This window comes from Lepidochelys kempii, chromosome 24, assembly GCF_965140285.1.
Source record: "Lepidochelys kempii isolate rLepKem1 chromosome 24, rLepKem1.hap1, whole genome shotgun sequence".
NCBI classification, from domain to species: Eukaryota; Metazoa; Chordata; order Testudines; family Cheloniidae; genus Lepidochelys; species Lepidochelys kempii.
The window spans coordinates 4105192-4127524 of NC_136403.1; the positions used below are offsets into that span (position 1 = coordinate 4105192).

The 22333-nt window shown below is 55.1% G+C and overlaps 1 protein-coding gene across 6 annotated transcripts in view; it reads left to right on the forward strand.

The window, feature by feature from the left end:
• The window catches only part of ISG20L2 (interferon stimulated exonuclease gene 20 like 2), a 23709-nt gene extending 6248 nt beyond the window's left edge, over positions 1 to 17461 (forward strand). For 5 of the 6 annotated variants that reach the window (XM_073323230.2, XM_073323234.2, XM_073323229.2 and 2 more), the window contains exon 5: positions 16022 to 17461. In XM_073323230.2, coding sequence (XP_073179331.1) covers positions 16022 to 16172 — 151 coding nt within the window. In that variant the 3' untranslated portion in view covers positions 16173 to 17461. Of the gene's footprint in view, positions 1 to 279; positions 2466 to 16021 lie in introns of those variants that run through there. The other variant, XM_073323235.2, reaches the window with a different exon arrangement.
• Positions 17462 to 22333: the final 4872 nt, after the last annotated feature.

Here is a 22333-nt window from a genome sequence, read left to right on the forward strand (position 1 = left end):
CAGCCGTCACACGTCGCCTCCAGGTCTCTGCCAGCACACGGCCCTCACCAAGGGCTGTCTTTTCTGTCCTGTCTTAGCCCCAGAGGGGAACTCCCAGCTGGGGCACCCACACTTTGCTCACCCCCCCAGGCGTTCCCTGCCCGGATCAAACCGTGGGCTCTGCTGGCTGCCCCTCGTGTCCTAGAACCCACTTGGTCCAGGCCTCCAGGTGGCATTCGTGCCCTCTTCCCAGGTGGACAGGTCCTGCATCACGTTCTCATTCTGATCTGATTTCCATAGGGGGCACGGGCCAGCCGGTGAGTTCGAATCAGACCTTTAGGGGAGAAGATCTCTGGGGCTGAAAGCGACACCAGTAAATAAACATCTCTGAAGGTCCTTTCCCTGGGAAGGTTTCTGTGGCACCCCAGTGGTGTTTGGTGGCTTCCCCACCCCTTCAGCTTTATTTTGGATCAGAAGTAAGGGACTCTCAGAGTTCCCCCACCCTGGGGTGCAGGGGAGATGGGTTGATGCAGCTGTTTGTGAGACTCAGAGCCTCTAATCGTGTCCCAAATTCCTAGATCCTGGGCATCAGGGCCCCATGCCGCCTGCCATTGCCTGGGGATGAGATTCAATCCTCCCCGGCCTGTTCCCTCCTTGGCCTCTCTGCTGAGGCTGGCAGTTACTGCTGGAGACGGTGGTGGCTTGTTAATGTGGGCAGTGGGTTGAGACCCACCAAACTCATCTCACACAGGGAGAAGGACTCTGCTGAGATGCCCAGCCTGGGCTAGACTCGGCAGCATCCAGCAGTGAGGCTCTGTACCCCGTCTTCGGCCCCCTGAGCCAGCTGGCACCATCCCATGATGGTGGCCTCTCTAAGGCAGCATGGGGTCGCTTGGAAATCTCCATTAGAGGCCACAGCCTCAGCTGACTCATCTCTGTCCCTCCCTTGCTTCTGCACAGGACCGTGCCTCAGCCTGGGGGAATCCCTCTGGGGTGGCAGCCCGTAGCCGCTGCCCTCCCTGCCTTGAGTTCAGCGAAGGCCCTGATCTTCTGGCTCTAGCCAGGAGGCGCTCTACTACGATTCCCATCAGTCTCTGGAGCAGGGCTTGGCTGAGCGTGGAACATAGGGCAGGAATGTCACTGCGGTGCTGTGGTTTTGGGTGGCCCCAATTTCGAGACAGCAATGGGTGGGATCTTTGATGTAGAGCAGCGTCCGATCCGCAGTGCCTGGAGACAGGGCACCAGACAGAGACAGACTTCTGGGCCTGTTCCAGTAGGCAGGACAAGGGTAGCAGACGCACAGTCTGGATGAGCTTAAGGAAATCAACGGAGATATCTGCTCCCCCAAACAACCCCCCAGTCTCCAGACTGTGCCAAACAGGGAGGGATGAAGGGAGGAGCTTCTTCAGAGACAAGTCTGCAGGAGAGGAAGCATGGTCTAGCAGTTAAAGCAGCCGCCCAGGGGATTGGGAGAGTGGGGTTCTCATCGCTGGGGTCATTCTGGGACGGATTCAGCTCTCATTTACATGGGCATAAGTCCCTTTGACTTCAATGGAGCTACTCCTGATTTACACTGATGTGTCTGAGAAGCGGCTTGGGCCCAATGGGTGGCCTCGTGCAAGTTGCGCTCATGCTCTGTGCCTCAGTTTCCCCACCTGTAAAATGGGGGGGATGATCCTGACCACCTCGGGGTGCTGTGAGTAGAGCTGGCAAACGATTTCCAAACCCACCACTCTTCATGAATTGGACACCATTTTGGCCGGTCACAAAATGGCCCAAGGTGGGGGGCGGTAGTGGTGTTGCCCTGTACTTAGGGCACTCATCCGAGAGGTGGGGGAGACAGGATCAGATTCCCACTTCTGAAACAGACCTGAAACGGCCTTTTTGCCACTGAACCCCAAAAGTTAATTATTCGCCCTGCTGTAGTTGTGAAGTAAAGTCCTTTGAGATCCTTTACCGCGAAGGGCAATAAAAGACGACTCTCATTTGGCAGCTTGAATTTCAATCTCAGATCTCGTTCAAATAGATTGGCACTGACTTCTTTAAAGGGCCGGATCCTCTGGCATGGTTATTTCCAGCAGTGCAAAGTGGGGGTGAAATGCTGTCTGTTCCGAGCCGGTTCTGTTTCCCCCCTGCTTTGTACTGGTGTCGGTGATGACAGGAGCAGCAGAGTGCTGGACAACCGGATCCCAGCTCGAGCAGTGGGGCAGGGCTGGTGTCAGCTCTGGGGCTCTGTGGTTGAGCCGCTCGGTGAGAGGGCTTGCCCAGGTAATGGTTACTTGAATCCGTCTTTGCCGTTGTGCTCAGACCAAACCCTTTGTCTGGGGAGTGGAGCATGGTGCTTTTCACATAAGTGTACAGCTCCGTGCGCGAACATCTTCCAAAATCAGAATGTTTCCGGGTCCTTTAATCCCTGCTGCAATGAACCGCTTGGTCCTTTGCGGGAGAGCTGGGTTGTTTGAAAATAAAATGTGTCACTTTCGAAATCACTTGTAAAAAAACAAATCCTAAAAGATCAATCCATTTCTGCTTCTGCAGTGGTGGGGTGCTCACAACAGGCTCAGAATATCTGCTGGGGAGCTGTAGGTTTCGTTCTCGCTAGGGGCACTCTACAGTTCCCATCAGACACCGGGGCTGGGCTTGACAGTGCTGTGTTATCAGGGCAAGATCCGGGGGTGGCGTGTAGGTAGCACCGATTTCTAGGCACCCAAAGACAGCCACGCTCTCTGCCTAGGTGGAGACTTGTAGGCGGCTCGGTGGAGCTGTAGTGCAGGAGCGCTGGCTAGTGGCGTGTTCTCTGAGATTTTCAAAAGCAGCCTGTGATTTTTAGGGTGCTGCTGTTTTGTGGGATGCAACTTGAGACACCTTAGAAAGGGGCTGGTTTTCGCGCAGGCCCCTTGCGGGGGTCTCCACTTGGGCCCATTCACTGGTCAGTTTTAAAAACATCATAGAATATCAGGGTTGGAAGGGACCTCAGGAGGTATCTAGTCCAACCCCCTGCTCAAAGCAGGACCAATCCCAACTAAATCATCCCCGCCAGGGCTTTGTCAAGCCTGACCTTAAAAACTTCTAAGGAAGGAGATTCCACCACCTCCCTAGGTAACGCATTCCAGTGTTTCACCACCGTCCTAGTAAAAAAGTTTTTCCTAATATCCAAACTAAACCTCCCCCACTGCAACTTGAGACCATTACTCCTCGTCCTGTCATCAGCTACCACTGAGAACAGTCTAGCTCCATCCTCTTTGGAACCCCCTTTCTGGTAGTTGAAAGCAGCTATCAAATCCCCCCTCATTCTTCTCTTCCGCAGACTAAACAATCCCAGTTCCCTCAGCCTCTCCTCATAAGTCATGTGTTCCAGTCCCCTAATCATTTTTGTTGCCCTCCGCTGGACTCTTTCCAATTTTTCCACATCCTTCTTGTAGTGTGGGGCCCCAAACTGGACACAGTACTCCAGATGAGGCCTCACCAGTGTCGAATAGAGGGGAACGATCACGTCCCTCGATCTGCTGGCAATGCCCCTACTTCTACAGCCCCAAATGCCATTAGCCTTCTTGGTAACAACTGCACGCTGTTGACTCATATCCAGCTTCTCGTCCTCTATAACCCCTAGGTCCTTTTCTGCAGAACTGCTCCCAAGCCATTCGGTCCCTAGTCATCTTCCCCTCCTCCCCAGCGTCACCTGACTTCTTCCAAACTAGCCAGACCAGGCCCGGCCTCCCTGCTCCCACCAAGGCCGTCTGAGTGCTGTTATGGGCGGTAATTCTCCCCTGCCACTTGGGGTCACTGTAACCCAAGGAACTGGGAAGAGCTGTGCAGCGGTGGCAAACCCTGGATCCTAACGGATCCTTCGGGGGGCACCATTCCCTGCTCTGGGGGTTCCCTGCGCCCCCAGCCATGCCTCGCTCCCGGTTTGTGGGGGGAGAAGCAGGGGACCGAGGCCCAGCGGTGAGCTCTGGAAGAGGCGCACGTGAAGTAGCCTTCGTCCGAAGACAGAGGGACGCAGATTGCGTCTCAGCCCAGGATGCCCCGCTCGGGAGCGTGGAGGGAAGGATGCACCGACTGAGTTCAGAGGGTCCCCGGAAGAGAACCATCAACCCACCAGTGATTGTAGTCCGCTCCCTGAACAGAACCTGCCCCAGGGGGTCAGTAAAACCCACGGCGCAGCAGGGACAGAGGATGCGTAGCCTTGTGGTTAGAGCACCAGTATGGGACTCCAGAGAGCTGGGTTCAGTTGACCTGGAGTTGAGTCACATGCTCAGGTTCCTGATGCCCAGCTACCGTGGTGATGGGCACCCTTATGAAACTCTTGCTTTTGACGGCGTTGCCTGTTCTCGGGTCTGTACAGTGCCTGGCACAACGGGGTCCTGATCTCGGTTGGGGTCTATGCAGTGCCTGGCACAACAGGGCCCTGATCTCAGTTGAGGTCTATGCAGTGCCTGGCACAACAGGGCCCTGATCTCAGTTGAGGTCTGTGCAGCGCCTGGCACAATGGGGGGCCCTGATCTCGTTGGGGTCTGTGTAGCGCCAGGCACAATGGGGGGCCCTGATCTCAGTTGGGATCTGTGTAGTGCCTGGCACAATGGGACCCTGATCTTGGTTGGGGTCTGTACAGCGCCTGGCACAATGGGGGGCCCTGATCTCGGTCGGGGTCTGTGCAGCGCCTGGCACAGTGGGGCCCTGTTTTTGGTTGGGATCTGTACAGCCCCCAGGGGTGGGATCTTGGTCAGGCCTTGAGGTGCTACTGTCACTCTCCCCAGTGTCTTTGCTAAGCCAAAGTGAACTGTGTGGCGGCCTCCCCTTGTACCAGCTCCCCTGGCTCCCCAGTCAAACCGGGGGAACCAGGAGGAAATCCCTGCCTGCACCACTTCCCCCCAGGTGCGCAGAGAGGAAATGATACATGGGCTTCTTTAAAAATCTGGAGCTCTTGTTCAGACTCCCAGCGAATTAGGGGCTCTGATCAGGTCCAGGTGGGGCCAGGCTAATGCAGCTGCAACCTAGGGCAGGGTTTTGATTCCAATCAGGCCCAGGGCTGCCTGGATTTTGGCTGAATTCCTTCTTGCAAGTGTGTGTGTGTGTGGCGGGGGGGATGATGGGGAAAGGGGAGGAAGTTGGGGTCTGTAAGAGAAAGGGGGAGGAGGGTGCGTGATGCAGGGGCAGTGTGTGTATTGGGGAGGGGGTATATGGGCATGGATGGAAGGGGGATGCGGGTGGGGAGGGGAATGCATCGGGAGAAGGGGGCGGGATAGAGGGGTGTAGGGCAGGGTGTAGAAAGATGGCGGGGTGTATGTGTGGGGAGGCGGGTGTATAATGGGGGGATATTCACACTAGTAGGGCAAGTTGATGAAATCCAAGGGCCTGTGCTCCCCCAACCCCTGCCAATCTCTCCCATCTCTGCCCCCCCCAGAGCTGGGCTGTGCTCTGACCTCCCCCTGACAGCTGAGGCTGAGCAGACCCTGGAGTTGCTGGGGGTGGGGGGAGTATTTCCCACATCTTTGTTGCACTGGGGCTCAGCGCCTGGATCCCCTTGATGTTGCTTTTCCAAATCTAAACCAGTCCGGGAGGGGAGTCAGCGAAGGGACAGCGGGGGATGAGGGGGGGCATGGTTGCAACAGCAGCTTTGCATGCCGGGCAGGGCTGCTGGAACAAAGCAACACAATCCCACCCCCCCATGCACAGTGCCAGAGTTACGGGGTGGTTTGGCAGGGCTGGGATAGCAGGGGGCTGGGGGTCAGGACTGTGGGGCATCGGCTGAACTGGGGAGGAGGTGGGGGTCCCAGAACTGGAGCAGCAGGGCCAGCACTATGGCCAGGGGCCGAATAGACCAGAGGGACTGAACTCCCCCCTGGCCCTGCAGAAGCTGCCCTTCCAGTGAGGGCCCCTTGGCAGGCTGATGTCTTTTCGGGGAGGGGTATGCCCTGTACTGCCCACCCTCTGTAGGCTCAGCCCCGGGGCCTTCACCCCTGCTCTGAACTCCTTGGGCAGGAGAAAAAACCTCCACAGAACAGCCCTGTTCCCGGGCTCCCCATGAGAGCGGCCGTGGGGCATCTGCGGCCGCTGAGATGTCCTGCAGGGATTCTGTGGCCCCCGGGTGCAGCGCTGGGGAGCGTAGGGGCCACTAGCCCCCTGGCCAGAGCCCTCTCTCGAAGCTGCCACCATAGGCGCTCGTTAGCGGGAGACGGGAACGATTATAACATCTTAGTGCGGTCACAGCCGGGGGGGTCTGGGGAGCTGTTCCCAGCCCTGGGAGTTTGAGCGAGTGGTTAGAGCAGGGAACTGGGAGCCAGGATTCCTGGGTTCGATGCCCAGCTCTGGGAGTGGATGTGATTAAGCAGTTAGAGCATGTGGCCACAGGAGATCCTACTCCTTCTCGACGTTGGATATAGACCCCAGGCATCCTGACTCCCAGCTCCCTTGTCTTCACCCACACGCGGCGCCGACAGCCCCCAGGATGCTGCAGGCTGGGGTGGCCGGGCGAGCCAGGGGCTGATGGTGATTCCAGGTGGCTGGCCCCGCTCCAGCCCTCGCAGAATGGGCTGCGGGACTCTGAGCCAGCCGGGAAATAGCAAGATGAGGAGCTTTTCCATGGGAAGCATTTTGCATCCTCCCCCTCAACCTCCCTGCCTTGCTGGCTGCAGAGCCGAGGGGAAGGGCAAGCTGGCTTTTAGGGGGGTGGGGGTGGCTGCAGCTCCTGGACTGAGCTGTCGCGGGGCAACACTAGCGACAAGAGCAACGGGAGATGAGAGTTGAAGGCACCGGTCTCCATGCAGCCCCTAGTGCTGTGTGGGCGGCAAATGCCCCCCAGGGCTCCTGTCAGTGCTGGGGGCTGATTCTCAGTGATGCCGTCAGCCTGCTGGGGACAGTGGGTGGAAACAGCCCCCTAAAAATCCCCACTCCACCCTATGCAGGTGTGGAACTGGGGGAAGGCCCCTGCACCCACTCTGCTCCAGCACCCTATAGAAGGGGCATGGCCAGAGCCCTCGCTGCTGTGGCTACTCCCTGCCTACTCCTTTACACAGGGAGCCAAGTGTAAATTAGAGCAGCCCAGAGGCTGCTCTGACTGACACCAGGGCTGGGCTGTACAGCCCCATACAGGGAATGCAGAGGGGGCCTAAAGCTACCTTAACCTGCACCCCCAAAAGCACAGGGACGGGGCAACATGGAACAGAGGCCTGCGTTTTTTCCTTTGGGCCTGATCCTGATGTAAATCAGGAGCAACTCCATTCCCTTTAACCCCTTCTCTCCTGCAGTTCCCTCAAACCCTCCCCCTGAAATCACGCTCCCTCCACCTGCCTGCCGGGCCCCCTCGTCCCTTTGCCTTTGCAATTCCTCTGCTGTCCAGATGCCCGTCCAGATGCCCCTCCGCCTGCCCCATAGCAATGACGGCCTTTCCCCCGAGACGCGGCCCCGACAAGTTAGAACAGGGGGATTTCTCTTGTCTGCACAATGGGACAAGCCAACCCCCTTTCTGGGGGGCCATGTTCTAACCTTGGGGGAGACACAGGCTAGGGGGCTCCAGATGGCTCCCCTGGCCATGAAAGGACTGTCTGCACATCAGTCAACCCCCAGCCGGTACCCAGCCTCAGCGCCCGAGGGCAGCTGACATGGGCTCAGGTCACGGGGCTAAACCTTGCAGTGTGGATGTGCGGGCTCTGATTGCAGGGCAGATGTACCCACAGGCGAGCTGAACGTGGGTTATCCTGACTGGGGTTAAACAGGGAGATGCTGACGAGAGAGGGGGGGAGGTGTCTTGAGCCTTTCCCCTCCCCTGGTGTTTGGCGCCTAGCTCTGCTTCTCCATTAACAGGGGAAGTCAGTCATTGGGGTACCTACGGGTGAGTCCCGATCCAGTAGATGTGCTCGGAGGGGGCCTGCCAGATTAGGCCCCACGGATGATGTCACACACACCAGCTGGTGGGGGGAGTGGGGACGGGACCTCCCTTTAGCCTGGTGAGTAGGGAGCTCAGCTGGCATGGGGGAGACCCCAGTACAAATCCCTCACTCTGCCTGATGAGACAGGATTCAGGGTGCGAGCCCTAACCCCTGGGCAAGGGGCTATCCGCCCTCAGTCTCTCCCAATCAAATGGTCCCACTGTAATTAAATAGTTGAATAATTAACTAGGAAGAAGAGCTAGGGTGTCTCCCTAGTCAGTGGTGAGGGCACGCACTGGAGAGGGGGAAGGTCCTCACCAGGCATAGGGGGGACTGGGCCCAGGGGTGTCCCAGGTGAGTACCCGCACAGCTGGGCTATAAGGGAGGTGGACGTTTCCCTCCTTCCCCCCCCCCCCCGAGCTGTGTGCTTGGGGTGTCTGCTCTGAGGGCCCCGAGCCGGTAGGTGGCTGCTGAGACACCGACTAGATCAGGCTTCACGGGTAAGGTGGGCGGCCGAACGCCCAGCCTGGTGCCTGGATCGCTCAGGTGGGAGCTGAGGGTCTGGGCGCCCAGACCCAGAGATGCCTGGGGTCCTTTGGCTGCAAAGTCGTAGGCACTGAGCGAATTTAGGAGCCGGCAGGTTCGGCAGGACCGTGGATCGCAGCGGGATCTCAGAACGGGACATAGCCGCCTGAGTGAAGCCCATCCCGAGCCTCTCTGGCTCTCAGGTCCCCTCTGGAAAAGGGGGCCGGTTTTCCTTTGTCTGCTTTGATTGCAAGCTCTGCTGGGCAGGAACTGTCTGTACAGCACCCAGCACAGTGGGACCCTGATCTTGATGATCAGGTGCCCTTCGTATGGGGACAGGGCTGTGGGGATAAATACAGAAAAGGTTCGGAGGAGCCCAGATGCTACAGTGATGGTCACTCTGGGTAGATAGGTAGCCCTGGGGAAGGTGTGAGGCTAGGACTCAGAGCCAGCTCCTCAAAGGGATTTGGGTTCCTAGGAGTTAGTAGCCTAGATACTTTCCCGGATTGGGGCCTACGTCCCCAGCAGGGGTGGAACAGAACCCAGATTTTCAGAGTCCCGGCCCTGAACCCTAGGAAACGAGCCAGTTCCCCTAGGCGGAAGAGTTGAGCTAATACCCTCCCCTGGATAAATCAGCTGCAAGCCCTGGCCTGTATGAAGTGCTCGGAGGGGGAAGCTGTGTTCAGGCAGTGAGGGGATGCAGGCGTGCAAGTAAGAGTGGTGGTGTGATTAATTAGGGAGGTGCTCCTTCCCCGCAGAGAGAGATGGCTCCTGCTGATAGCACCTAACCCCCTCTGACTTGGCTTTTGATCTCCCTGTTGCCTGTCACATCCGGGAGCCAACTTCACCTTGGAACTTCTTAAGCTGTGAATCAGGATGGTTTTCGAGATTAGTGTGTTTTGCCTCAAGCAGTGGTTTGTGGGGGTGGGCTGGGAGCCAGGACCACTGGCTTCTATTCCCAGCTCTGCAGTTCTGAGTGTGATCTGGTGGTTAGAGTATAAGACTGAGAGTCAAGACTCCCGGGTGTGTCTGCAGCTCTGGGAGGGAAGTGGGGTCTAGTGGTTAGAGCAGGGGACTAGGCTCCTGGGTTCCACACCCTGGTTTCCTACTGACTTTCTGTGGCAGCTGCTCAAGTTGCCGCTCCGTGCCTCAGTTTCCCTATTATAAATTAGAGATCATATTTCCCTACCTTGCTGGGGTAAGTTCAGGCTAGTTAGGAAGGGGAGCGTTGGCTGTTAAGGCCGTGTACAGTCGTGGAATACTGTGCCAGGCATGGGATCGGTCATTCCTTTCACTACAGCTCTGTCCTCCTGTGGTGAGGTGTGACAGCTGTTTATCAACCCTCCTCCGCAGAGTTCAGTCACCCAGCACTAAAATGCAGCCACCTCTTGGGTGGGACACAGTACTGGCTTAACAGCCCTCAGCAACGCTACACAGGGTTCACTCATCCAACACTGAAATGCAGCTGCCTCTGGGGCGTGGCAGCGGTTTTACAGTATTTCGCAATGCTACACAACAAAGGGAAATCTGGGGCATAGAATTAATCTAATTAGAATTTGGCCAGGAAATCGGTGTGCTGAAGGGAACGGCCCAGTGACCCCTCTTTAAAAATGTCTCCCATAAAATACATCTGTCTAATGTTTGCGTCCAACTTTTTCTTAGCCGATTTGCTGAGGATTTCCAGGGCCTAGTATGCACCAAGTGGGGGGCAGGATGGATTCTGTCAGGCAGCTCTTCAGGCATCACCAGTCACCCGCCAGCATCTGCTTCCCCAGGACCTCTTTCCTCTTGTGCCTCCCGCCTGTTACAAATGAGCTTCCCCCGCCCAACCCGCAAACCCTGACACAGGTTGTGCCAGAGGGGCTGACAGCCTGGCTAAGTGTTGATGAAAGATGGCTTGGCGGGGCACTGGGGGGAAAGGGGAACCCACCGTGCAGTTACAATAACCTTCCCTGCTGTCAGGCCAGGCAGGCCATGTGTGAAAATCTATGGAAACTCCAGCTGATGGAAAGGTGGCGTTGTGCCGCAGTGAGCTCAGTCGGGGGGTGCTCTCCTCTGGGTCAGTTCTGACCCCCGGGTCCCGCAAGGTGCCCTGTCGCAGGGAGCAATATCTTCCCTTTCAGAGGAGATGAGAAACCGGCTCTGATCCCTTTTGCTCTGGAAAGACCAACACCCGCCGGAGGTCCTCGGAGCCGACACCGCCGGCGTACCTGAATTTCCAGGGGGTTATTTTTATTTATATTTAGGCTCAGCCGAATTCCACTGCTCGAATCCCGATGTTTATTTTTAAGCACGTTTTCAGATTTTTATTCCGTTTACGTTTTCACTATGCTGCAAAATGGTGGGCTGTGTGGGGCCTGATGCCATCATTATGTATTGACCAGAGATGTTGAGACTGAAAAAGTTAAAGCGACCTACCGGGTGCCGCTCCTCCAGCCCCTTTGAGGCCAGCCTGATGACACATTTTGCACACGTGAAGGCGGGACTCTAAGAAGTTTTCAGGTGGCGTTTTTCTTACCTTGCCAGACTGTCAATTTCAATGATCATGTGGGCTTGGGTGTGTCCGGCGAAACTGGTGTTTGTCAATAACAATCAAAGGCTTCCAAGCCTGGTTATGTTTCAGTAGCACAAAGAGATCAGCTCCCCGTTGTGCCGGGCTCTGGACAGACACTCTGAGACAGCCCCTGCCCCAACCCGCTTGCAGACTAAGCGGACAAAGGGAGGCTTACGATCTCTATTCGGCAGAGGGAAAGTGGAGGGCCGGAGGGATGAGGGGAAGCTGGGGCAGAGCTGGGGTTTAAAGCCAGTGCCCATCTGCTGCCTAAAACACAAAGCTATTCTTTTGTCCTCAGAGTGTCTCCAGTCTGTCTTTACCTTTGCACAGCACTGGATGAAACCCAGCAAGTGCTTTACAAACAGCACCAGTTTCCCCCCCCCCAACCCCTTTGCCTGCTCATCTTGCATGCCCTGACCCCAGGAATAAATGAAACAAGCCATAAGGCAAATAACTTGGGGTCAGGTCCCTGCTGCCCCTTACTCCAAACTCAAGCGGACCACCTCTGTGCCGATCCGCCTTCTCCTGGAGCCTTTGATCTGTATAGGTTTGTGGGTGTCCTCCATCCCTCCAGAGTCATAACAAAGAATCCTATCTGAGAGCTGCTCAGGACGCTGCCAGGAAAGACCCCGGGCTCAGCTTTTGTTTGCTTAAGTGTTTTCAATCTCCCCTGTGTGGTGGGAATGGCTGGGCTGGCGTGAAGGTTAGAAACAGGCCCTGTTTACCCTCTGTCCTCACCCTCGGGGCCCCCCGAACAATGAAAAGTGAAAACACCCGCCCAGCGTTATGATTGTAAAACCTTGGGACATGCCAAACTAATTAGGGCTTCTGGCTAGCTTCTTTCACATCTGCAGGGTTTCTCACGCCACTTGGGGAGCTGCATTCGGGGGTGGGGGCTGCGTGGCTAGGGGTGGTGGGGGGCATTGGAAACAGGATACAGAGTCTGTCACCTTAAGGTCACCGGTTTGAATCTGAGCCGGGCTGGGTATGAGTAAAAACTGTCGCAGATTTGTTCGGTGACTTGTGTGAAATGAGTTGGGGGGCAGGAGGGTTTGTCTCAGATGGCCCCTTCACTGAACAGGGGACCCCAGGGCCCCTTCACTGAACAGGGGACCCCAGGGCACCCCCATGATGCTTGTGGGTCCAGATGTCAGGGGGGTGGGAGGAAGGCTGGTCCAGTGGTTAGGACGCTAGCCTGCAAAGCAGGTGACAAAGGTTCCAGTCCCTGCTCTGCCACAGACTTTAGACCTGCTCTGTGCCTCAGTTTCCCCATCTGCACAATGAGGATAATAACGCTGCCCTGCCCCACAGGGTGCTGTGAGGATAAATACATCAAAGAAAGTAAGGTTCTTGGATACTTGTACAGCCCCTAGCACCGTAATAGTGGAAGCCTTAGATAAAAGCAATTGGCTCCCCAGCCTGTTGCACCCGGTCTGGCTGTGATAGAGGGACCCCCTGTTAGTGGCTGGGCACGGGAGCGTCATGGGGAGAGAATGAGCTGCATAGAAAAACAGGGCTGCTGTCTGTGAGGCTGGGCTTCCGGGGAGCAGATGCAGACGGCCCCAGGAGAACAGAGATCTTGCAGTGCCCACATCCAGTCCCCGCATCTAGTGCCCCTGCCTGGCTGGAAATAGATTCCAAGGCCAGAAGGGACCAACATGATCCTCTGGTCTGACCCTCCTGCGAAGCACAAGCCAGAGAACGTCCCCACACTAATGCCCAGGGCAGATCTTTAAGAATGGAGCCGCCCCTTGGTCAATTGTTCCAATGGTTAAGAATTCCCACTGTTAAACATGTACAGTCTGGATCTGTCTAGCTGCAGCTGCTGGCTCATGGGAGCCCTTTCTCTGCTAGATTGAAGAGCCCGTTAATTCCCTGTTTAGGGACCTTAATCAAGTCACCCCTTCACCTTCTCGTCATTAACCTAAATAGATGGAGCTCCTTGAGTCTATCACTGGAAGGCAGGTTTTCAAATCTCTCCCGGGGCTTTTCTCCGAACCCGCTGTGATTTATCCCTCTTGAATTGTGGGCACCAGGACTGGACACAGGATCCTAGCAGCGGTCGCACCAGTGGCAAGTACAGAGGCAAAATAACCTTCTGCTCCTACTCAAGATTCTTCTGTTTCTGCATCCCAGGGTCACTTTAGCCCTCTTGGCCCAGCAGCTCGCTGGGAGCTCCTGCTCAGCTGATTATCCCCTGCAACCCTCAGATCTTTTCCAGGGTCCCTTTTCCATAAAGGACTTTCCAGGCTGTTCTTCAGCTGTGGCGAGCGAACAGCAGCACGGCCCAATGGGTAAGTCTAGCCTGCGAGTGAGGAGTCCTAGTCCGAGCTCTACCCCTCCCCTGCTGTATGACCTTTGTCATGGCCCTGCTCTGTGCTTCAGTTTCCCCTTTCCCTTTTTGGGCTGTTCAGGCGGTGAGCTCACTGGGGCAGGAACTGTCTTGCTCCATGTCTGTGCAGCGCCTGGCGCGAAGGGGCTCTGAGCTCAGCTATGACTTCTCTGGACAAGACTGTACCACAAACAATAACACAGTCATTGACCCAGAGCCTCTTGCAATTGCTGAATGCTGCCTGGGTGGGGCTTACCCCCCTGCTCCATGTCCCAAAGGAAGGAGATGCTGTCCTTTATCCAAGGTCTCTGCTAACATGGTCTCACATTTTGAGCATCAGGATAAATCGCTGACTCTGAACAAGTCACCCCTGGCTTACCGGCTAGGCATGGAATCCCAGATCACCCAGAGACTGCCTGCTCCTGCTGCCTCTAAGGTGTGTCTGCATTGTGTGCTGTCAATCAATCAGGTGTGGCCCAGGGGCCTTTACAAACACAGTTCTTTCCCCTTCCCTCTGGCCAAGTTTTTTCCTTGGTAACTGCCGGAGCAGTAAAGCTAGAGAGGGGGAAATCTGTCAGCAATTGCACTCTGCCGTGGTGCCAAAAACAACACCCCCTGCCTGGACTTATGGTAACAATGCAAAGGTAAGGGGGATGTGTGGAGGGGCTGGTGGGATGTGTTACAGTCTGGGGTTATCGTGGCTTAGCCAGCGAACGCATCCAACTTAATGGAGGGTGTTGGCCAGAGGCCCTGGTGATGGGAGCAGAACTCCAGAGCCCGCGTGTGATCCTTCCGTCAGCTAGTCTTCGGGGAAACCCCATCTGGTGACCTATATAGCCCAGCCTAGAAGCCAGAGAGAGCAGTAAGGTCTATTCTAGCAGCCCCCTTCATATTCATCACAGCCCAGCCCTTCTTCTTTCCTATCACTAGGGGTGGTACAGGCAGCTGTAGGCTTTGGTAGTGTTTGATGTGGTGGCTGCATTTAGCTCAGGGGGTTTTCTAGCCCTGGAACTGAAGCTCTGGAAAAGCAGGGAGCCTGCCAGGGGATGTTCTTGTACAGCTTGCTGTATTCTCTGGCCAGCAAGGGTATCTCGGAGTCTCCCTCCCTCCTTGCCAGCACAGAGAGCTGGCTCAGTATCGGCAGCCCCAAGTGTTTAGAATTCATGAGTTGGGCCCCTAATGTTGAGATCGGCTTAACAAACGTTGGGTTCTTTTTATTTGCCGTTTGGTGTCCGAGCCTTGAGGGGGCCCACGCTTTCCAGCTTGGCTCTTCTTTTCTTTAAATGGAAGCTGAGACTCTGCCCTAACCACATGAATCCAGGAGCTGGGGACTAAAGGGCATCGCCAAATATGGTGGAAGCTGGCAAGCGATGGGTGGAGGAAAAAAATGCAAACCGACAGGAGCTGCTGTCCAAAGCTCCTCCTCCATCTGCTCACCCCTCCTTCTGGGGTGAACAGTTGGGCTTTGCAGTGGGACCTGAAGGTTCCCAGGTGTTCGCTGTGGTGGAGCAGCAGGGGATGTGAGCTGTAGAAAGTGCTGTAATGTTAGAAGTACCCTCAGTGCTGGTAAGACGCGCAAAATGGTTCTCCCGGCCACTGAAGATCCTTGGTGCCTTCTTGTGTGTGCAAGAGTTGGGGGCTTTAACGCCAGAGAGCTGGCCTAATTCCAAAATGTGTCATTACGTTTCACCTCCATAACTCCTCTCTGCTTTCAGTTGTCTCCAAACACGCCCAGCTTCCTGGCCTGAGCTGTTGCTGGGCACTGTTAAACAGCTGTTGTCTCCCACCCCAGAGATTGCTGCATTTCAGTGATGAGTGAATGATCCCTGTGCCATGTTCTGTGTGGCTGTTGTATGGCTACCATGCCCCACCCCAGAGGTGGCTGCATTTCAGGGACAGGTTTGTAAAATCTTTGCCTCTAGATAAATTCAGGACCCATTAGCTGTACCACCCAGGAGGAATTTAAAACATTCCCCTTCAGAGTCATACTCCTGTGTATCAGGTCCTGGGAGATTTTTACTTTGATTGTTAGCTGCTGCAAACATATCACACCCACAAAGGAAACATGGCTTTTGCATTTATATTCAATTTCTGTGGCATTTCATGGTCTGGGATGTTTGTAGCATAGATTTTTTCCTGTTACCATGGTGCGATAGTTAAACTGAACTAAGCAGTGGTACTTAAAGCATCCAACCTTCCAGATGTTCGACCTTATTAGAGGAATAATGGAGAAGTGAAATAGATGTTAAAACAATTGATGCCCAGAAATATTTCAGCCGTTGGAAAGGACCCACTAGCCACAACATAGTTGGAATAGTTAGTGCATATATCCAGGGGTCAGAGGAAGTGTATGGGAGACCAGATGTGGAGAAGGAAATGTTCTGGTGATGGATGGAGGTACTTCATGTGGGGACATGTAACAGAGGAATGGGTTAGCTAGCTCAGGTGTTCCAGCATCTTTCCCAGCCTGTTCAGGGGTTCAAAGCTAGCCCCAGCGCAGTGGTGATTAAAAGTTGTTTGAGAACAACTGTTCAGCTGCCAAGTTCCACCTCAGAGGTTGCTGCATTGCACTGATGGAAGGGCTATCCCTCTGGAGGAAAGCTGTGGCAGTTGCTTAAGCACAGGGAGGAAGGGTGGTGTTTGACTCAAGAGCCCTGGGCTTGGTTGCTGGCTCTGCCTCAGGCTCCCTGCCTGGGTAAATTACTTCATCTCTCCCTGTGCCTCAGTTTCCCCTCCCAATAATGAAACTTCCTGTCTTCACAGTGAGAGAAATGGCAGCCTGACAGAGAAAGGTGCTGTGGGGGGGAGCCCTCTCAATGCTGCAAACACCTCCCTCAATGTTGTCCCGGACAAGATGGCAAACTTGGCCACTGGCAGAGGTGACCCATGGCCGGCTGCCACAGTTACCAGATGACCATTCTGCAGGTGCTGGGTGGGCATTGGTTTGGCTGGGACACTGGGGACCGGCGCTAATCTAAAGAGCCAGGACTGCCGACTGGTACAGCATGTCCAACGCAGCATCTCGGCCCCGAAACAGATGGGGACCTGTGACACACACGCTCACCAGTGGGTTGCAGCTGTATGGGACACCTTGTCCTCTAAAGCCATGGCGTCTGGTGTGTCCTCTTTGACCCTCTGAGCTTGGAGTGCTGCTTGAGTCATGACAAATAACCCACCTTGGCAGCATTCAGTTGGGCGACAAATAACCCACCTTGGCAGCATTCAGTTGGGCAGCTGAGCTAGCACTGCAGGGAGTTTCTTAGGTGTGACGAAGTGGGGATCGTTTGTAATATTTTTAGGGCGCCTGTGTCTGCCTCAGTTTCCCCTATATGTGCATGGTTACTGAGTGGGTGGACAAGGGCTGTCTGCTCTCGGGGCAGGCTAGGACACCAGTGAGAATGGCGCTTAGCTGACTGGCGTTTATGCCGCACATCAGTGGAGCAGCTGAGAAGACCATGGCAAATCCAGTCGCCCAGATGCCTCGCAATCCACAACCCAGAGGGATCTGGACGTTCCCGCCTCAGGGTGGCCGAGCAGCATTTCCCCAGCTGGAGGGCAAAGGACCGGGAGGTGAGGTGGGGGATCCGAGCTTGCTGCTGGAAGGAGTCAGGACTCTCAGCTGGAGTCAGAGGAAGGAGGCCAAGCAGAGGGTCAGACAGAGCTCGAACCAAGGGCTAACCACATTGGATCACGCTTTAACCTTCTCTGTGCTACTCTCAGGACTTCCCAGGCTGTGTCCCAGATGACGAATAAACCCTAAAGTTCTGACAGCAGCTGTGCGCGCATCTCCGCAGATGCTGGGCGAGGGGCGTGACTCCCCGAAGAGCGTACGAGTCTCCTTCGGCATCTGTCTCAGTGGTCCTCGCTGACTGGAGTTCGCGGTGTGAAGCAGGGGTGCTGCTGGCCCAGAGGGCCAGTTTTAAGGAGGTGGTGAAGCCACCTGGCCCTACCCTGGAGGGAGTGTGAGACTCGTAGGCGGGGGTCTGGCACTGGCGGGCCCCTCCCAGACACTGTTCCAAAGCTGGGGCCATGTCCTGGATCTGTGCTAAAAGCCTAGCGAAATCGGACCCAGGGGCCTTCTATCGTGCTGCCTCTGGCTGTCACCTAGAAAGAGCATGACTGCGCTAATTAGCATCCAAAGGTTCCCACAGCACGCTGCGTGTTAGATTATACCCAGCCCTGGGTATGTAGAAATCACTATCAGGGCCAGGAAATAAAGTTTATTCTCTTCCTAACCCTCCAGTGTGTTATGCCTTCGTTACAAGCTGTTGCCACCCCGGCGGTGCAGCTGTCCCTGCGGTGGAGCGCGCTGGCTGGCCTTGGGGTCACTATGTGCTTTGGAACACGCAGTGCAGGAGAGAGTAAGGGAGGAAGCCCATGAAGGCAGGAGGAGCCTAGGGTCAGATCGTGGCTTTAAATCTTGCAGAGAAAGTACCACTAGCGTTGCAGAGAGCCTCACCGCCACGAATGGATTTGACCCTCCCAGCACCCCTGGGGGGGCAGGGTATGCTCTTATCCCCGTTTTACAGATGGGGGACTGAGGGCTAAAGAGATTCGGTGACTTGCCCAGGGACTGTGGCTAAGCTGAGAATTCAGCCCAGTTCTCCTGCGTCCCAGCTTCATGCACCATCCCTTAGACTTCCCTCCCCCCCCCAGGGGTATGAGAAGTTGCTCTTCCGTTCCCTATCAGGGCATGGGTTGGATGGACCTACTGGATATCCAACGCCTGTTGCCTTCGTGACCTCCCAACGAGTCTCTGATCCAGTCGAGCTCAGCAGGGGTGGTGATAAGGCGATAGCAGAGGAGGTTACTTGCCCCACTGCTCCAGGGAATGTGTAACTTGGGTGGCGTTATGTCTGGGTAACAACCCCTCCCTGGGTAAGCAGCGGGGAGCAGGACCTTCTGCCACTTCCTGAGTGAAGTGACGTGCACAGCAAGTTGGGGCAGAGCCAGGAACAGATCCCACGTCTCCCAAACCCCAGTCCAGAGACTTAACCGCGGGGCTATCCTTCCCCTTTCTCTGGCCGTGCTCTCCTGATCAGCTCTCAGCTGGATCCCACACAGCGGCCCGTCGTGGTGCAAGGAAGAGGGCTGAGCAGCGCTCGTGCCGGAGCGACCCAGAAGTGAAATGGACGAGCACCACGACCTGTTTTGCATAATACCCGTTCTCAAAGGTGAACCGCGTTACATGGTTCCTGCTTCTTCAGCCCAGCTCCATCCAAGGCTTGGGTGGTTCCTCGGGCATGCCCATGGTCTCTCTAAGGCCTGGTCTATGTTAGGAAATTAAGGCAGTATAACTACATCGCTATGGGGTGAAAAAAATCCACACCCCTGAAAGACGCTGTTAACTCGACCTAACCAGCAGTGTAGACAGTACTAGGCTGATGGGAGAAGTCTCCTGTTCACTTAGCTGTCACCCCTCGGGGAGGCAGAAGGGTAGCGTCTTCGCTGAAGCCGCACCCCTGCGGTGTTTTACATGTAGACAAGACCTACGAAGCTGCACTGGGATGATCTTAATATGGAACTGTGCGCAGAAGGGCTCGGCAGGCCTTCAGAAAGTGCTCAGCTCCTGGTTAGCCACCGAAATAAGCGGCCCGATCTTTCAAAGAGCTCAGGGCCTCGGGCACTGAGCCCCTCTCGCAATCTGGCCCTCGTGGTAGGTCCTGAGGCCGAGAATATCTGGCCACCGGTGTCTTGTTCTATAGCGATGGCGACTGGTCCTGCTACAGCACCGCCCGTCTGGGGAGCTGTAGGGATGCCAGGACTGTCCTGGAGTCTCCAGGAATTAGAGTCCTCTTTAATTGAAGATTATGTCATGTGATGAAACCTCCAGGAATACGTCCAACCCAAACGGGCAACCCTAGATCTCCCTGGGCTTTCCAAAAGGATGGGTGGGGCTGGTTTTCCTGAGGCCCTGCCAGGAATTGGCTGGAGGTGACAACCTCTAATGGAAGGTTTAATAGCCATGCCCTGGAGCGGAATGTAGGAATTAACAGACCTATGTGCCATTCAGTCCAGTTTCTGGTCTGTAAGGCCTTGTCTAAATGGCGGGGGAGGAGAGGGCCAAGGTATCTAGCACTGAGGTTTTTGCACACTAACTGTTGCAGCTGAGAGAACCTGCAATACTTGCGTCCTCATGGCCAGCTGTTTCCTACTTCGTTACGTCTACACAGCGGGGACTTAGTCTGGAGTAAAGCATTCTGGAGAGGTACCTCATGGTGCTTTGCCTTGTTGCTGAGCTCTATGCATTCTGGGATGTTTCTTGCTGAGGGGGTACATAGTGGAAGCAACTGGAATTCTGGGACATAGGAGGATCAAACTCAAAAATTCCCAGATTCAGAGGGAGGCACAAGAAACTTCTTCACGAGCAACTATGGAATAATCTTGCCCATGGAAGAAATTTCTTCCGAAGCCCCGGCGGTTGGAGCTCCAACCCAAAGAATCGAGGGTGACTAGTGCTTTCACAGACATCTAGGGCTGGATTCTCACCTGGGATAAATCCACCTCTGAAGTCAATGGCACTCCAGCAGTTCACGCTGGCTGAGGATCCGGCTCCAAAGGCAGCTGCATGCCCATACCGGACACGTGTCCACCAAACCCTAATCTGCTGGGTTACAACTTTACGATCAAATGTTCCTCGAACATGAACTAACCAAACATATTAATTCAACTGTTAAAACCACATTCACTCTCGCAGCCTTTGAGGGTAAGCTTTATTTTTGTTATTCAAGCTGCTGAAAGCCATTTGATAAAGACACACACGTGATGGTTCAAGGTTTATGGTCTCATCTGGAAGGATTTATGGCCGCCTGTGACAGAGATCCATCTTAGTGGCTCCAGAAATGTAGCAACTTGGGGATTCATTCTGTAGCCATCTGCAGCAGCCTGGGACTCGGGGACTGACTTCTGCGTTCTTTCCTGGCTCTCCTAGGTCAAGCCACTTGCCCTATGTGCCTCAGTTTCCCCCCCCTTTTGTTTGTAAGCTCTTTGGGGCAGGGATCTGGAGGAGATGTGGCCTCTGCCTGAGCCATTCTCTGCAGCTACAAGTTGCAGGGGGAGGGTCCACGATAGGCCACGCCCCTATTCCTAATGTCGGGCTGCCCAAGCTTATAACATGGCCTCCGCAGCAGCAATCTAGGGGACGTGCAAGCGTAGCCCACTGGTGAGTGTGTAACAGGCCTCCCTTGGTGCCGGTCCACATGAGGAGATGAGTCTGTTGCTGCCCCAACCAGCCGGCTGGTTCTGGAGGTCCCTCGTTCAATCCCTGATACATCTACCACGGTCTGGCAGTCACACAAGCAGCTGTCTCTCGTGCTGCTGCAGGGACCAGTCTGGCCCTGTGGCTGTCGGGGATGATCGAGCTAAGAGCTCGCTCAGGCTAAAGGAACAAAGCCATGACATCGCCCCATGTCTCTGCCTCATAAGTAAGTTAAATCATTTGGGTTTTTTATGACCCTGACAAGGTGAAGGGGAAAACTCCTGTCGCTGCCTGCACACTGTCCATGTGCTTCTGGCATCCAACCCTCTTCTGGCCTCTTCTCTCTCTGTCTGCCTAATTCCTAGGAAAACTTCATCCAGCGCCTCCCCTGCACCGATTGCCAGCCTGTGGTGAACTGGATGTGGCCCAGGGACCAGATGCAGACTCAAAGTCCCCCACAAGAGGAACATCTGATCCAGACAGAAGAAAAGGAACGTGGAACATAGGGATCGCCCGACTGGATCAGACCACAAGATCCATCTGTTCTGCTGTCTTTATTCTGATACCCGCCAGTACCAGCTGCTTTAGAGAACCCAGCAAACAGCAGAGATGAAATTCCCCCCCCGCCCAAAAAATGTTCCTTCCTGGCCCCTAGTAATTAGTTGTTGGCTCATGCCCTGAAGCATGAAGGTTGAACTTGATATCCCTTCCAAAAGCTGTTTTTGGGAGAGCCAAGTTCCTAAACTCCATGGTCGCGAATGACTTAATATGATCACCAAGCTGTTTGCTCCCATGGCTGTGCCCTGCTGGGCCAGATATCGCCCTGTGCTAGGGGGCTGGGTTTTTATTTCCTTAGGCTAGATGGAGGGAAGGGCTGGAGGGTGGCAGTGGAGTAGCCTGAAACAGCTGACCCTGATGCTAGGGATGGACAAAGCGGTTTGGGTGGAATAATCCATCCTGATGGATTGTATTGCAGCAGTGCCTAGAAACTCCTACCCAGATTAGGGCCTCATTGGGCTAGGGGCTGTATATGTACCTAGTGAGAAACATTCTCTGCCCCCAAGAGCTTATCTAAATAGAGAAAGGGTGAGTAGGGAAGCTGAGTCACAGAGCGGGGAACTTGCCCAAGGTCACCCAGCAGGACTGTGGCCGAACCAGGAATGGGACCAAAGTCTTCTAGTCCAGGGCTCTGTGAAATCTGCACAGAAGCCCAGCCTCTCCTCTGGAGGGACCCGCTCAGAGTATCCCCTGAGGACAGCTCCCCATCCACTTTGCAAGAAGGACAGCACCTTCCCCCACACACTGTGCCCTGGTGGTTGCTACCGGCAGGTTTTACCAGGCTGATAGGACTACCTAGTTCCCAATCTGGCCTTTCTGTTTGTGAGGGTACCCCTTAAAACAAACCAGAATCAGGTTCCTTCCTTTTCGCTCCCTACGAGGTTCTGCCCGCTGCTTTCATGCTGAGATGTTCCTGGGTCACTTTGCAGGTACCTGATCCTCGAGGCCCGGGCCCCACTTCCCTAAACTCAATCCCAGGAGCCCCAAGGTTCAGGCAGATGAACCGCGCAAGGAAGCTTTCAGAGGAACTTTCGTTAGAACAGGGGCAATGACTTCCTTCCTTGTCACTAAAACGGGAAGTCATAGAAACGTCTGAGCGCTCCAGGGCATAGAAATGATAGATGGCCATAGAACGGCAGGAAGGTCATTTACATGCTCCGAAAGCAACCCCGTCCTGTAATCCCCAAGCCTGCTGCAGCATCTGTCAACACACTCAGGGGGCTGGATGGCGCCGAGTAATTGTGGGGATCGCCCTGTGCTGAGGACAGCTCCCCCACCACTTGTTGTCAGGGCTGGATTCTGCTCCCAGTTCCACCTGG